At 42.1% G+C, this 15895-nt stretch overlaps 1 protein-coding gene across 1 annotated transcript in view; it reads right to left on the bottom strand.

The window, feature by feature from the left end:
• gria3b (glutamate receptor, ionotropic, AMPA 3b) overlaps positions 1-15895 on the bottom strand; it is a 502427-nt gene that overhangs the window by 203967 nt on the left and 282565 nt on the right. The window contains exon 8 of the mRNA XM_041195164.1: positions 5309-5476. Coding sequence (XP_041051098.1) covers positions 5309-5476 — 168 coding nt within the window. The remainder of the gene's footprint in view (positions 1-5308; positions 5477-15895) is intronic.

The following is a 15895-nucleotide window of genomic DNA, read 5'->3' on the forward strand; positions in this document are numbered from 1 at the left end:
CAACTTATTCAAAAAAATTAATCAATTTTGCCCTCCCATAAGAAAAAAAATTAAGTGAAACTCTAAATCCTCAATTTCGCCAACTTTGGGTGAATTACATCGAATAAACCAGCGAAAATTGATTTTTTGTGCTTCTTTAACCATTTATATTGAGTAGCTTTTCATCCTTAGGTAATACTTTCAATTTCAACGATTCCATCCTCATGGCAATTGTGAAACCTAGCACCCATAACGAGAAGAAGGGTCATACGGACTCAAAACATTAACTCTGTTTCTCTCTCCACAGATGCTGCCAGACCTCCTGAGTTTTTCCAGCATTTTCTGTTTTTATTTTAGATTTCCAGCATTCGCAGTATTTTGTTTTCACCCATAATCGGCTTTGGAATTGGTAAAAAAAAGTTTAAGAAATCTGAATGATGGTATAACTCTAGTTTATGTGGCTGCTACACACCAAAACACAAGTCTCAGGCTGGCACATGCAGTATAACTGTGACCTAAAAGTTGGTTGGAAATTAATGCCCTTCCCTGTGGCAAATTTGGTGGTGCGGGTGTAATTCAATCAGGCAAGAGTATGGCAGTTGGGAGAATTCCCACCTCCACCCTGATTAAGTCAATGGTAGGAAGGCCTATGGACAGTATCCTGCCCTGCCACCAGTTGAGGCCCTTAAGTGGGCAATTAATGCCCACTTAAGGACTTCATCTTGCAGTTGCTAGTGGGGAGCTCACCATCCAAGCAGCACAACATGCAAACCTGTATGGAGATTTATTCCTTCAATGTAAAAGATGTTATCTTTCTTAAATTTCATGCAATGCAATGGTTATTGACTTCTGCCATAACATCAACAAATCTGAGTTGGACAAAAACAGTTTAAAACTATACCAGTTTGTTTAGTTGATGTACATCAGGTGAGGTTCTACAATTGATGTCATCATTATGAGCCAAGGCTGGGAATGTCCCCAGTCCGGATCACTGTAGTGTTCAATTGTTTAGTTGTTTGGTGTTAGCGATAGTGATAGTGAAGTGACTTGTGACACTGAAGACTATGTGATCATCGTGATTTCACACGCAACTGCGAATCTTGCTATGCTAGAGGAGTTGAAGACAGATTTGGCGACAGGAAGCATACTGCAGAATGTAAACCCATACCTAAAAACAAAGGGGCCTCGTGAAATAGAGGAAGAACTGCTCCCCTGCTACAGAATGTGCAATGGACTCGCATTGTTTGATGACAATTCTATCACACTTGGCACTCGAGCAGTTATCCCAAAAGCACTACAGCAACGTGTATTGCATCTTGCCTGTGAAGGACATCCAGATATCGTTAAGATGAAACAATGATCCTGTGAAGCAGTCTGGTGGCCTGCAATAGATCACCACATAGAAGGGTTCATCAGAAACTGTGTAGCATGTGTACTCAGTGAAAAATCTGTTAAACCATGTCCCTCACATCTACAACCGAGCCCATGGCCAACAAAACCATGGCAACAATTCAAGTAGATATTTTTAGAGAAGTGCAAGCAGCCCCTAGCAATCAACATTTTTTGCCTGTTGTTCGTGATCTACAAAGCAAATGGCTGGAAATTGGCAAAACAAATTTCACTACCACCACTTTGGTCATTGACGATTTAGACAAGTTGTTTACAAAATGGGGTTTGCTGGAGACTATCACTACAGACAATGGGCTGCAGTCTGCTTCCAGTCAATTCATGGAGTTCCTAGAAAGCTACAGAATTCACCACCATCTGATGTTGTGGTAAAACCTGCAATCAAATGGTGGCATTGAACAATTCAACAGGGTGATAAAGTACAATCTGAGAGCTGATATGTCAAAGGGGAAAATATTTGAACAGTCCATTCATAACCTACTTCACACATATCGATCCACTCCACACTCTCTGACTGGAAAGACACTGACCGAACTTATGACTGGTCATAACTTTCGTCTGCCACTGACCATTCATAAGTCATTACTGCTATCCAACGAAAATGTCAGAGGAAAGCAGAAGAACTCGCAAAGTAGTAAGGTGAAGCAAAAGCGTACTTGAACAAGCAAGCGCAAGGAAACCACAATTTGAAGTTGGAGGTTGGGTTTACATCAAACAGCCAAATTGCAACCACAAACTTGAATCATCTGTACTAGAACCAAAGCAGATCAAGTGGTTGCTGAGTACCAACATTTATCTGTTGGATGACAACAAGTAGAACGCAAGATGCTTGATAGCAAGCAGACCAGGATAGTTCAAGGACAGTGATTACGAGGATAAATTCCATTTCCAATGCGCAACTGTGATGTTGATCATCCGGCTCATCAAGTTGATCATGTAGAACCAAAACCTCAAATTTGTAGATCTCAGCACGGTTATCAAACATCTTCACATCTCAAAGATTATTTCCGTAGTTAGAGAAAATGGACAAACTGAATTTTAAGAAATGACGATGTATATATGTTTGTTGTTTAGGATGGTTTAGTTTAAGATAAGGGGCTGGATTTTATACCCCCCAGCCTGGTGTGTTTTTGGGGGATGGGGACATGTAAAATATGATGGGTGGTAGTCCATCGACTTCCCGCCCATCGCCAACCTGACCTCTATAAGGGGGATGGGTATGATGCCTACTAGCTCACCCACCCTTAGGCCTATTGAGCCTCATGGCCAATTAATGGACAATTAAGGACCTCAAGCTGCTCGCACTGCCATAATACGGTGGGCTGTAGAAGGCATGTGAGAGTGCGAAGGCTGTGTTTTTACCAAAGTTGGTGAAAGGGCAGGACGTAAGGGGGGTACATCCTTTGGAAGGGTAGGGGGTGCCCTGTGCACCATGGGGGCACCCTTCCCTTATGTCTCCCTGCCTGGCCTACAAAATCCACCCTGCAGCCCTCTTAACACCTCCCTAGTGTGGGTGGCCGATCCTTCTCCACCAAAAAGTCAGGGTTATCTGGGTCCAGGCACAAACGATCTTCTTTGTGGGACTGCTTGCATGACTGAGTCCTGGTGCTGCTGGAACTGCAGGAGCTGCTGGCAAAGTCTGGCCAGCAGCTCTCAAGGGCGGGACTTACCTCCACTGAGGGGAGGAACTCCCACTCTGCTGGTTAAGGCTGCCAGCAATGTAATATCACTGCCGGCAGCCTTTTTAAAAGTTTCTCGGTTTGTGACCAACTTTTCTAATTTCCCCTACTGGTAAAATTCTGCCTAAGGTCTTTTGTTTTACAAGGGGGAAAAGATGTAGTATTCAATTGTTCACTGTCTGGTATCTGTTTTCTGTCCTGTGTATGATTTTTTTAAGCCTGGGTGTAGTAACTGAGAAAGAGAAAATAAACTGAGGCTGAGACTATCTGATGTAAGCATGAGAGCAGACATTTTAAAGCATTGAATAAAACCCCTTCTGCAAAGTGTATCGTCTCCACACATCTTGGAGGCATAAAACAACAATTGCTATTCAGTGACCCTTGCTGGTAAGTACACATCTAGTGTGACAAGGGTAGCAGAAGCAGTTAAATCCAGAAGTTATTACAAAGGATCGCTACCTGAAGAGTGGTCACTTGAATGAAGTCCCACATGGCGACTGGTACTTGTAAACCCAGAATAAGTGCTTTCAGGATACCAAGTGAGAAAATTAGCAAAATAATTATTGCAAAAGGGGCTATAATCTCATTTGGGACAGAGTTTAAAGTTGCTTCTAAACTCTGTCAAGGACTTTACCGAAGTCCCTCAATGATGGAATTTAAACAAAATGCTGGAAAAACTCAGCTGGTCTGGCAGCATCTGTGGAGAGAGAAACCGAGTTAACGTTTCAAGTCTGTATGACTTTTCTTCAGCCTTGAAGAAGTCATATGGACTCAAAACGTTAACACTGTTTCTCTCTACACAGACACAGCCAGGCCTGCTCAGTTTTTCCAGCATTTTCTGTTTTTATTTCACATTTCCAGCATCCCCATCATTTTGCTTTTATTCCCTCAATGATGAAACTAGCTTGCAATAACGTCTCGGTTTAAATTTTTTTGCACCGTAACTTGCTGAAAGTGTGAACTGATAATGGTGTGGCAAGGGCAACTTGACATTTGTGGCCTTAATTAATGGTGGGCTTAACAGTATATCTTCTTAATGAGATTCAAGGATTGAGAAAGAAACAGGAATGATGAAGAAAAGAATGAATTATATAGCACCTTTAATGTTGAAACACATCCCAAAGTACTTGAAAAGAGAAAATTAGTTAAGAGTGCATGGTGAGCCAGAAAAAAGGACATAGAAAGAGGGGTAACAAAAACTTGGTCAAAGAGTTCGGGTCTCAGGGTAGTCTTAAGGAAGAAGTAGAAAGGCAGAGAAACTTAGGAAGGGAGTTTCAGATCTTTGGGCCTAGGCTATTGAAAACACATTTGTCGATAGTGGGATGCAGACACAGGGAAGGCATGAAGCCAGACAGCCAATACTTGCAATTTAGAGACAGATGGATGAAGATCTCTTTTAAATAAGTGAATGAGAGTTACATCATGTACAGAATGAGAAATAGAGAGAGAAAAAAGAAGGGTTGGAATAAGAGTGTAAAAAGAGACAGAAAAGAAAATTAAGAGACTATGTAAAAATTACAAAGTTGATATTTTTAGCTTCTGTGACAACAATTAACTACATGCAGTTGAGCACTTCAAATCACTCCCATTCTGGACCAGAGAGATTGATTGGCATTGCATTAACATAATTAAAAAAGGTACTTCTGCTCTTAATTACCAGATTTAACTTTCTGTTTACTAGTTTAATGGGCAATTACTATGGAAATCCAGTAAATTCTTAAAAATATCAGGCACGTTGTTTGTGCAAAGCAAATTGTGTAGTGGTATAAATCAACCAGCAAGTTCTGGAGACTCACAACTCACTCCGTATCTTTTAATCACTTTAACTTGTTTACTGATTTCCTATTAATAACAGCTTGGAACATTAACACACCATCAGTTTTCCAGCGAGTTTCAGCTCAATCTACATATATAAATAGAATCATGAAAATAATTAAAGATTATTTAATCAATTTAAAAAATTCTGAATGGAATAAATCTCGATATAATAAGACTTATCAGGCATCCAAGCTGTGAATTATTCAGAAGAATTAAGCTTAAACATCAGTTAAGTTTTGAATTTGAATTTAATTTCTCTAAATGGGAGTTGTTAAAGTTAATGCAGGACTAAAAGATGTTTCAATTAAAAAATAAACATCACAGAATCCATTTAAATATGTACTAATTGCTAGCAGATACAAACTACCTCTATCTGATTCTTTCTGTTGGCTTGTTATATCAGTTGGAAGGAGATTTCCCCATACCTGTTTCAGAGCACGTTCTATATCGATTCCTTGGCTCCAAGGTACTGCAGGATTGGCTAAACAGTCTCCAGTAGTTACTCTCCTCGAGATATCAATTCGCTGCCTTCGCAGATACCGAAAAGCTTCTGCTATGACGAATATTCCATCATAGGTCAAAGCAGCAGTAAACTGAATAGGATAAATAAAATATGGTTTTTATCAATATAAAACACAGCAAACCTAATTTGTGTAATAGTCAGGTAGTCATTCTGCAAATATCAATACTCAAAGATTGACATTTTACTCGGTCACCTTTTTCAATTCTGGGCTGAGCTGCTACTTAAAGATATACTTGGCAGCTAGAGTTGGTAGGATCAGAGCTGCTTTGTACAAGTGTACCCTCACCATTAGAGATCACGAAGTGGCATTGATGCCCCCACCCCCCAAAGGCATCGATACCTAAGATTATCGTCCACTCCCAGTTGAATCATGGAGCACGCAATAATAATGATCAAGGGAGTGGAACTAAACAGAAAACAAAATAAAGAAAATATGAAAATAAAAGAAATCCTCCCATGTACCTAGTTTAATAGTACTGAGATTACAATATTACCTGCTGTGGAAGGAATTAAATCCCTGAACTATTTAACTATTCCTCACCACTTTTATTGAAAAACTGTACACTTGTCACCTTTTCACACCTCATTAGCGTGCTCTTTGAAGTAGGAGATCAAATTATGCATGTCAGCTGTTTTGCATTAATTTAATCAACACTATTTTGTGCAACTGCTGATTCTGTAATATGGCAATAGGACAGTGTTTGAGATAAAAACCTAGACTGTATAGAAAGCAAGACAAATTTCTCTATTTTACACTGTTGAAAGAACAAGGGCCCAATTTAAGCTCACAAGAAATGAAAGAATGAGTTAAATGCCTGTTCTGTATATGATATAGTATGTATCAAATGCACACATCTAGAGGTGAAACATTAGCACTGCACAAATCCTTTATCTTTATCATTAATGGACCCTTCATGGCATTGTTCAATTTGGAATTTACTCTTTATCACTCTGTTGTCTTCGTGCTGCTGCTTCCTCTGCTCCCGTTGTTTTGTTTTACTCTCTCACATTCTCTCTGCTTCTGCTTCTCAATTTCACATCTTTTGTTTCTCTCCGTCTTTCTTTTCTCTTCTAGTTATTTCTACTTCTTTTCTTCTGCCTTTTCCAGTGGGAGGACATAGGTGGATATGGGTGATGTGTGAGCCTATGGCCACAGGCTGAGAGATCATGGGTGTTTTCTGTGAAGGAGATCATTAGTGGGTGGAAAGAGCAATCTGGCTGACTTTTAAGTTGCATATGGTGGTTGGGAAGTAGGGTGGAGAGGAATGGAAGGATCAGCATCTGAGAATGGGAAGTGATTGTATCAGAGCAAAAAGCAATGCGCAGACAGCATAAAGCGTTGCCTTTTTAAAAAATTATTCATTCATGGAATGTGGGATTCACTGGCTGGGCCAGCATTTATTGCCTATCCCTAGTTGCCATTGAGAAGGTGGTGGTGAGCTGCCTTCTTGAACTGCTGCAATCCATGTGGTGTAGGTACACCCACAGTGCTGTCAGGAAGGGAGTCCCAGGATTTTGACCGAGTGACAGTGAAGGAACGGCGAAATATTTCCAAGTCAGGATGGTGTGTGACTTGGAGGGGAACTTCCAAGTGGTGGTGTTCCCATTTATCTGCTGCCCTTGTCCTTCTAGATGGTAGTGGTCATGGGTTTGCAAGGTGCTGTCTAAGGAGCCTTGGTAAGTTTCTGCAGTGCATCTTGCAAATGGTACACGCTGCTACTGTGGTGGAGGGAATGAATGTTTGTGGACGTGGTGCCAATCAAGTGGGCTGCTTTGTCCTACAGGAAACATGCTACTTGCTAGTGGGCAGCCTCTAATTTGCCCACCACGCTGTTACCTTGCCGCTTCCTCACGCAGGATGCCATATTTATCTGAGGGAGGATGTTCTTGCTATAGAGTGAGTGCAGCGAAAGTTTACCAGACTGATTTCTGGGACGGCGGGGCTGACATATGAGGAGAGATTGAGTCGGTTACAATTATATTCGCTGGAGTTCAGAAGAATGAGGGGGGATCTCATAGAAACATATAAAATTCTAATGGGACTGGACAGGGTAGATGCAGGAAAGATGTTCCCAATGGTGGGGGAGTCCAGAACCAGGGGGTCACAGTCTGAGGATATGGGGTAGACCATTTAGGACTGGGATGAGGAGAAATTTCTTCACCCAGAGAGTGGTAAGCCTGTGGAATTCGCTACCACAGAAAGTAGTTGAGGTCAAAACAGTGTATGTTTTCAAGAAGGAGTTAGATATAGCTCTTGGGGCAAAAGGGATCAAATAATATGGGGAGAAAGCGGGAGCAGGCTATTGAGTTGGATGATCAGCCATGGTCATAATGAATGGCAGAGCAGGCTTGAAGGGCTGAATGGCCTGCTCCTAGTTTCTAAGTTTAAACTGCAGCTACACACACTTCTCAATGCTCGCAGCCTAGGACTGCTCCAGTGAAGACATGGCCCCAAAAGCCAAGAAGAGTGCAGCCCCCCGATTCAGTGACACGTCCCTGGGACGCTTTCTGGATGCCCACCATGGTGATATCTACCCCTGCTCTGGCCACAGGTGGTCCATCAGTCTCACCACTTCAGCGGCAGGGGCAGAGGTGGTCAGTGCCAATGCTGCACAGAAGAGTTTAGCCATCCTGTGCAGAGAATGGATGAATGACCTCATCCGTGCCACCAGAATAAGGCAACATCTCATCACTCTAAACTCAAATACTCACAAGACCATCACACATTCACTGGCATTTCACTCACTGCCAGCTCAAGGGACATCACCACTCACTCTCTCACACACACTCTCATCTCCATCTGGCCTCAACTCCTCTGGAGACTGCCTCCTCAACCCTCACCATCTTGAGGCCACTTGTACAGATCGACATGTGCCCCCCACCACACACACCCTGGGATAATACCTTTCCCCAGTACAGCCATCACCCTGCAGCCTCTTCCCTTGCCTGAGGCCACTTCTCCCCCTTCCCCAAGCAAGCACTTGCCCTGCAGCCATTGAAAAGCCATCCCTGCCTTACAGCTGGCCTGGTAGGTAGAGACCTGCCCGTGAGCCCCCCTAAAAGTGATGTGGTGCTGCCTGCGAAGCCTAGCGCTGATGACCGCGAGTGCTGACTGAAGCAAGGTAGGCAAATAAACCTTGAAGTCCCGAGTGAAGGGCAGCTCGCCAGGTGCATGTCGCTTATGTACAGTTGTGAAACATGTTGTGTGCAATCACTCTGACATGCTCGGATGATTCAACGTGGGGGGATAAATCCGGTGAGCAGGGCTTATAATGAGATGCTAAAGAATTGAAATTAGGTTCCTGGCGTCTGGCGGTGAGAAACATGGCCCGCCACTGATGGATGGAGTAGGTGATCGCAAACTGGTTCCACGACGGTGTGAGGCCGATTTTTGGCCTTCTCGCCATATTGTCCTCCCCCACCTGCCATGACGCCCAATGTCATGGGACCATAATTTCATGTAAACGTTTAATAATGGCTAAAACCTATGCCATTATTTTGTAATAGAAAAGGTTTTTTTATCAACATTCAACTGTTGTGCCATAATTTCAGGCCTTCGATACTAGGCGGTGCTGTCATGACTCACCAGTTGCCTTATCCAGCTCCAAATTGAGTTCAATGGTGAACTATTAACTTTTTAAACGTATCAACATAAACTTTTAAAATACATTCAACATTTCCCAAGTCCTGACAAAATCTCTCAGGACTCCACCAAAATAACTCTTGTTGCCCAGCCAAGGCCTATTTCACTGTCAAAATATGACTTGAACATGTCTTCTGAAAATACCAGTCCAGGTCCACTTCTACTCTTCCCTGCGTGCTTGTGCTGTCAAAATACTGGTGCATGGCTCACTGGTAACATTCTCATCTCAAAGTCAAAATGAGTTCAAGGTTCACTTCAGAGACTTGAGCACATAATTTAAGCTGTTACTTCAGTGCAGTTATGAGGAAGTACTTCACAAAAAACAGGCTTCATCAATCCTGTCAGGTAGGCATAAAATATCCCATGCAATCATTTGAAAATGACCAGGGAAGTTCTTCCTAGTTTCCTGGACAGTATTCATCCCCTGCCAACACCAAATACAAATTATTTGGTCATAATTGTCTTACTGTAGCTTGTGGGGTCCCTGCTGTGCACAAATTATCTGCCATGTTTACCTAGATTACAATGGAGATCACATTTCAAAAAATATTTCACTGGCTATAAAGTACTTTAGGATGGCCTGAGGTTGTGAAACCACCTTTTCTTTCCCTTTGTATAGCAGTCTCAACTTCCTGTCATGGATTGCTTGGAATGATATGGGTCTTTGTTGGCTCTTTGCAGTCTTTATTTTTGTATGTGTCAACACTGGCAATCACATTGTACCAAGGAACTAGGTCAAAACAAGACATCCCTTGCTAACCTTGTGGAACATTTGATTCCTTGAATTGCTTTCACTTTGATAGTCCTACCAACCTAGGTTTTGATGGTTGGCAGGCACTTTTTGAAGAATACTGCCAGATCAGCAACAACCATGAAGTCAAAATACTGCTTTGATGTAGGAAGAAATTTCACTTTTTGGGTGGAATTTTACACTGGTAGGATTTTACAGTTCCACCGAAGTCAACAGACTCTTGAATGGCTCACCGCATTTTATGGCCCCGCCCCTGCCAAGACGGGACCGTAAAATTCTGCCCTTTATTTCTAAATAACCTTCCAAGATCAGACATTTCAATGATGGTAATGACTGATCTTCTCAGTTTCTGTTATCATATCACTTAGTCTTTCACCATTAGGAGACACAATATTGCTTACCTAGTTAGATTGTGTCATCTATGCAATCAGTTTTAGGTAGGTAGTTTTGACTTATTGGTACATACAGCTCCATGTCTTTATTGTATTCTACTGCGTATGTGCTCTTTCAACTTAAGTAATATTTTATGCTGCCTTATTGGAATTAGGTGCAGCATTTTCTTCCACCATTGTCTTGAGAATTATGATCATTCTCCCCCAGAAAAATTGATGGAACTTTTTGTAACCAATATTATATTTTAATGGAGCCATTGTTCCAGTCTGTCAGTCACAGGAAAACTTTTCTTTGAGGCGGGGCAAAGTGAAGTGAGAAGCAATTGGGATTGATATCAATACATTTCTTGAATTAACAACCCAGTGTTAAACAGTGGGCAAAAAACAGTCCCTTCATGAAGCTATCCAGGTCAGAGATATTCAATGAGATTCCAAATCTATGCTATTGGCTGAAGTTTGCTATGCTCATTCATTTTTCCTTTCTGCTTAGGTGGAATTGAAGACAGAATCTGACCAAAACACTCTACAAAAAAAAAATTCAAACATGTTTTCCACTTTGGTGTATCTGCACTGGATTGCTGTAAATTCATGCAAGGCACACGATATGCCCCAACACTGTCTCCCTTTCCTAAGGCACCTTTTCATGCAGACACAGGATATGCAACACCTGTCTTTTTACTTCCTCCTTTCTCAGCTCTTTCCATGTGAAACAACAATTTACCTGTACTTCTTTCAATTTAGTATGACGCATTTGCTGCTTACAATGCAGCCTGCTCTATATTAGGGAGACCAAACACAGACAAGGTGACTGCTTTATGGAACACCTCCATTCAGTCTACAAGCTTGACCCTGAGCTTCCTGTTGTTTGTCATTTCAATTCTCCACCTTGTTCCCACTCTGACCTTTCTGTCCTTGGTCTGCTATAGTGTTCCAGTGAAGCTCAAGGCAAGCCCAAGGAATAGTGCCTCATCTTTTGACTCAGCACACTACAGCCTTCTGGACTCAACATTGAGTTCAACAAATTTAGAGCATAACCTCTGCCTCCATTTTGTTTTTTTTCCTCCTTTCTTGCTTTATTTCTTTACTTTACATTTGGATGGTTGTAATCCAGCCATTCACACCTCATCTAGACACATACTTTTTTTTTTTACCTTACTTATGATCACTCCCTTTAGCTTTTGTACCATGAACCCTTTTATCATTTAACTCTCCTGCCCTGCACACGATCACAGACCTTCCTTTTTATTCTTCACCCCCCACCATTCCTGCTTTCACTTGCCACAGACTTGAAACGTTAACTCTGTTTTTCTCTCCACAGTTGCTGTCTGGCCTGCTGAGTATTTCCAGTGTTTTCCTGTTCTTATTACACAATATGTGTTGTTTCTTCTGCACTAAACACAGCATCATTTCTGAACTGAAACCATCAAGATCAATCTTCATCAATGTTGTCATGTCATGATATTTCATCTCTATCAGCAGGATTTTTCGCTTCCACCCGCCGCCGTGATCTTCTGGTTCCACTGCATCTGGACTTCTGGCTGGGGCACCGCCTCGCTCTCCGAGGGTCCTGCCCGTGACAGGGCCGGAAAATTCCAGCCTGAGTTTTCCACTATTATACGTTATGACTCTTCAAATCTCCCATTGTGCTCATCAGTCTACTATCATTCTACATTTTTCTCAAGTGATTTTCTTAGTCATTTTGTAACATCTGATGAATTATGCAGGGACTTGCCAAGATACCTTTATATGCTTGCTACTGTTGCCTAGATTTTCATGTTTGATTTCTTCCCCTTTTCTTCATTTGTTTTCAGTTTTTCTACTGTGACTGTTGTTGGAATTTTCCGCTCCTGTTGGTGGCGGGCGTGTTTGGCGGTGTGAGCAGACAATGTGGTGAGGAGGCCAAAAATCGGCTTTATGCCGTTGTGAAACCAGTTTTCAATAATCTGTTCCACCTGGCGGGCCGCATTTCTTGCCGCTGCACTTTGGGAACTTAATTTCAATACTTTAGCGTCTCATAATAAGCCCTACTTACTGGAATCATCCTCCCACGCTGGATCATCTGGGAATCAGGCTGACATGTTTCACAACTGTACATAAGTGACATGCACCTGGCGAACTGCTCTTCACTTGGGATTTTGAGGTTTGTTTGCCTACCTTGCTTTGGGCAGCACCACCAGTGGTCATCGGTGCCAGGCTTCGCAGGCTGCACCACATCATTTATAGGGGGTTTCATGGGCAGGCCTTTACCTACCAGACCAGCCATAAGGTGGGGGCAGCTTTTCAATGGCTGCAGGACTAGGGCTTGTTTGGGGAAGGGGGAGAAGTGGCTTCAGGCAAGGGAAGAGGCTGCAGGATGAGGGCTGTACTGGGGAAGGAGGGTACCCCAGGGTGTGTGTGGGGGCATATGTTGCTCTGTGCAAGTGGCCTCAAGATGGTGAGGGCTGAGGAGACTGTTGTTCTTCATGCCCGCTACTGCACTTAGTGCAATTCTCGGACAACTCCGCCCTTTGTGTCTGTAAGTGACTCCTCATAGTTTGCACTTGCACTTATTCAGAATCAAGTTCAAAACAGAGGTTTTACCAACTTTTGCTTATTTTTCTGCTTATTCTCTCCACAAGACAGAATATCATCCATAATCCTTCCACGTCATCAATGGTGGACAGTTTCCTGAGATAATTTCAGAGGGCATTTGAGTATGCATATAGCTGCCCAAAGGACTATTAAATGTGCACAACTTGAATTCATTTTCATCTAATTAGGCTTGCCAGTCACCATAGCTTGCAGTGAGTGTGTTAAAGATTTTCACATATGTTAAAAGTATCACTGTTTCGAAGGTCTACTTTGGATAATATTATTTTTCTCTGACATTAATAAGACCTTTAGGGTGAAGACTTATTTTCGCTTGTTCACTTGACTCATTGGTGTGCTCTAATGGCTTTGTTACCCATATTCTATTGAGCTCATGATAAACTTTATCACAAAGTGGCGGTGTATTAGTAATTAATGGGGTTTAGGGCTGTGTATTTTGATAAAGGTGTATTTCTAGCTTGCTTCAAAAAAATGTGGATGTGCAGGGTACAGCTTCCACTAGATAGCTGGGAAATTTAGATATATACTTATGCTAGATCTGCAGGACCACCCTAGATTCTGCTTTAAATTTCCACTAGACAGCTAAGGTTTAGAAACATGCAGGCGTTCAGAGTGCTTCTACCAGATGTATGCACTATAGGCAGAATGCGATGTCAATTAGAGTGTGATGCTGGCTTAACCTTAGTGCTGCCATTTTGGAGCTCAACATTCGCTTAAACATGGGTGTAGTAGTTTGCAGCTCACTTTGAATACAGCATGGCTTGGACAATAAACAGAGGTCACACAGAGCAGGGCAAGCTGCTTGAAGAGTGAGGGAGCTGGAGGGGGGTGAAGATCTCTCAGCAGAGGCTATTTTTGCCCAGGTTTTCAGGGGTCGATTCTCCTATCTGAACCTCAGTGAAGAACAGTGAGTCAGAAGTCTCTCCTTTACATCCTCAATGAAATCTGCCACCTGCTGCAGCCACAATTGCAATCTCAAAGCAGGTACCTTTTAATGAGCCTTAAACACCAATTTAGGCAGTGAATTCCAGAAGCCCACCACCCTCTGGGTGAAAAAGCTTTTCCTCCTGTCCCCTCTAATCCTTCTATGCCCCCTGGTAATTGACCCCTCTGCTAAGGGAAACCTACCCCATCTAGGCCCCACATAATTTTGTACACCTCAATTAGGTCACCCCTTAGCCGTCTCCAAGGAAAACAACCCTAGCCCATCCAATCTCACTTCACGGCTGCAATTTTCAAGCCCCAGAAACATTCTTGTAAATCTCCTCTGCACTCTTTCCAGAGCAATTTTGTCCTTCATGTAATGTGGAAACAATTACTCCCCATCTACTGTGTCCAGGTGTAACAGAGAATGCCTAAACTTGGTGCAGCCAGGTTCCCTGTCCAAATGGGCATCTTGGATTCACTTTTGGATTGTTCTCATGAATCTTTCAGCATTGGTAATTTAATATTAGTTATTTTGGTGTTTTACAAACTGATGAAATTTGGATGCTGAAATAGAGAGTTGTCTGACTTTAACACCTCTGGAATTCTGTGCATTGCAAAATCTTGTCAAATTGTGACATAGCGGTTATTTAAATTCCTGGTCCTATAAATCATCAACCAGTACTTAAAAGATAATGTCTTAATGGAAAGGACTTCTCAAAAATCAGCACAAACTCTACTGTGGATGACCAGATCGTTCCTGCATGGTGGGTGGTGCTGTACTGGGTTCAATAATTGTTGCCTGGCAGCTGAGAAATCTTTGTATAGGTTCTTCTATTTTATTGTCTATGTCTGAAACCCACACTGTGGTCCACTGAGAGCTTTGGTTTTGACTATCCCTTGATAACCAGTGTGGTTAAGAGATGCATTTGAATCTTGTAGCTCTATTGAGGTAAGTATAATTCATCACATGGAATGATGTCCTTCTCAATGGTGGATAGATTTTGTCAGACAAATTGTAATTGGTCTTTTACTTGTGTCATTTATTCGGGTGTAAATACTGCTTGCAGTTTAAGACCCTTGTATGTTGCTTTTTTGATATCAGCTGGAGTAATTACTTTGGGTGTAGAAAATTGAATGAGTTCGACAACTACATCACAGATGGAGAAGCTAAATATTGTCCCTTATAAATTGTTAGCCACAGATGTTCAGGTGCAACTGTTGCACTGTTCATATAATTGCTAACACCTTACACACAATCTGGCTGTAGCATTGCTTAGTGGAAATGAATGATTGACTGACATAGACAATTAAAGATTATGTTTTTCATAAGGATGACTTCCAAGCCCTTCAATTGGCATCAGCAGAGATCTACACTGATACAAAGCTGTAAATGCCAAAGGAAGCTATCACTGTATAACTGCATAGCAGTTGTTCGATCAGAATAGGTTATAATTATGCTTTCCTTCCCACTTGAAAATGCTACCTTTAATTGGTAGTTCTCACAATACCTCTGTAATTAACTAGTTGAATTGGCAGTAAAATGGGAACAATGGCCAGAAGACAGTGAAACTCATTTGTGTTATTTGGAGCTAAGGGATTGTGAGTTGTGCTGCCCTTCTTGTGGAATCCATCACCCTTTCTGGACCTGATGTCTCAAAGCATGGACTTCCTCTTTCTGCTAGACCATCTATAACTTGCGCTCATGGACTTTCCTAAATTTAATCTCCAGAGTGTCATGCATCAATTGGCAAATGTAAGTGGATAATTTTCATTGAAAATCATGGGCAAACTATGGAGATTTTTGAGTGCAAATGAATTGCTGCCAACATGTAAGTTTATTTAACATTTGTTTTGGCATTCAAATCTTTCAACCAATGAGGAAAACATTGGGCAGGATTTTCAGCTCGGCATACACGTGCGCGCCCCACCCGCTTGAGCGTAAAATAATGCATGATGACATCGGGCGAGCGTCCTGTCATTCCACAATCGCGCGATATTTCAGTTGGTGGGCATGCGCGAATGTTGGAAGCGCACCCACCGGCAATCAAGAGGGCAATTAAGCCCATTAAAGTTCCAATTGTCCTCGATTTTTCGTGGTCCAACCTTAACGTTGGCAGGCAGGCAAATCTGACAGGCGGACTTTGCATTTTTGATGAAGCCTCATCCAAGGATGGGATGAGGTTTCTG

The sequence above is a fragment of the Carcharodon carcharias genome, chromosome 9, assembly GCF_017639515.1.
Source record: "Carcharodon carcharias isolate sCarCar2 chromosome 9, sCarCar2.pri, whole genome shotgun sequence".
Taxonomy (NCBI): Eukaryota; Metazoa; Chordata; class Chondrichthyes; order Lamniformes; family Lamnidae; genus Carcharodon; species Carcharodon carcharias.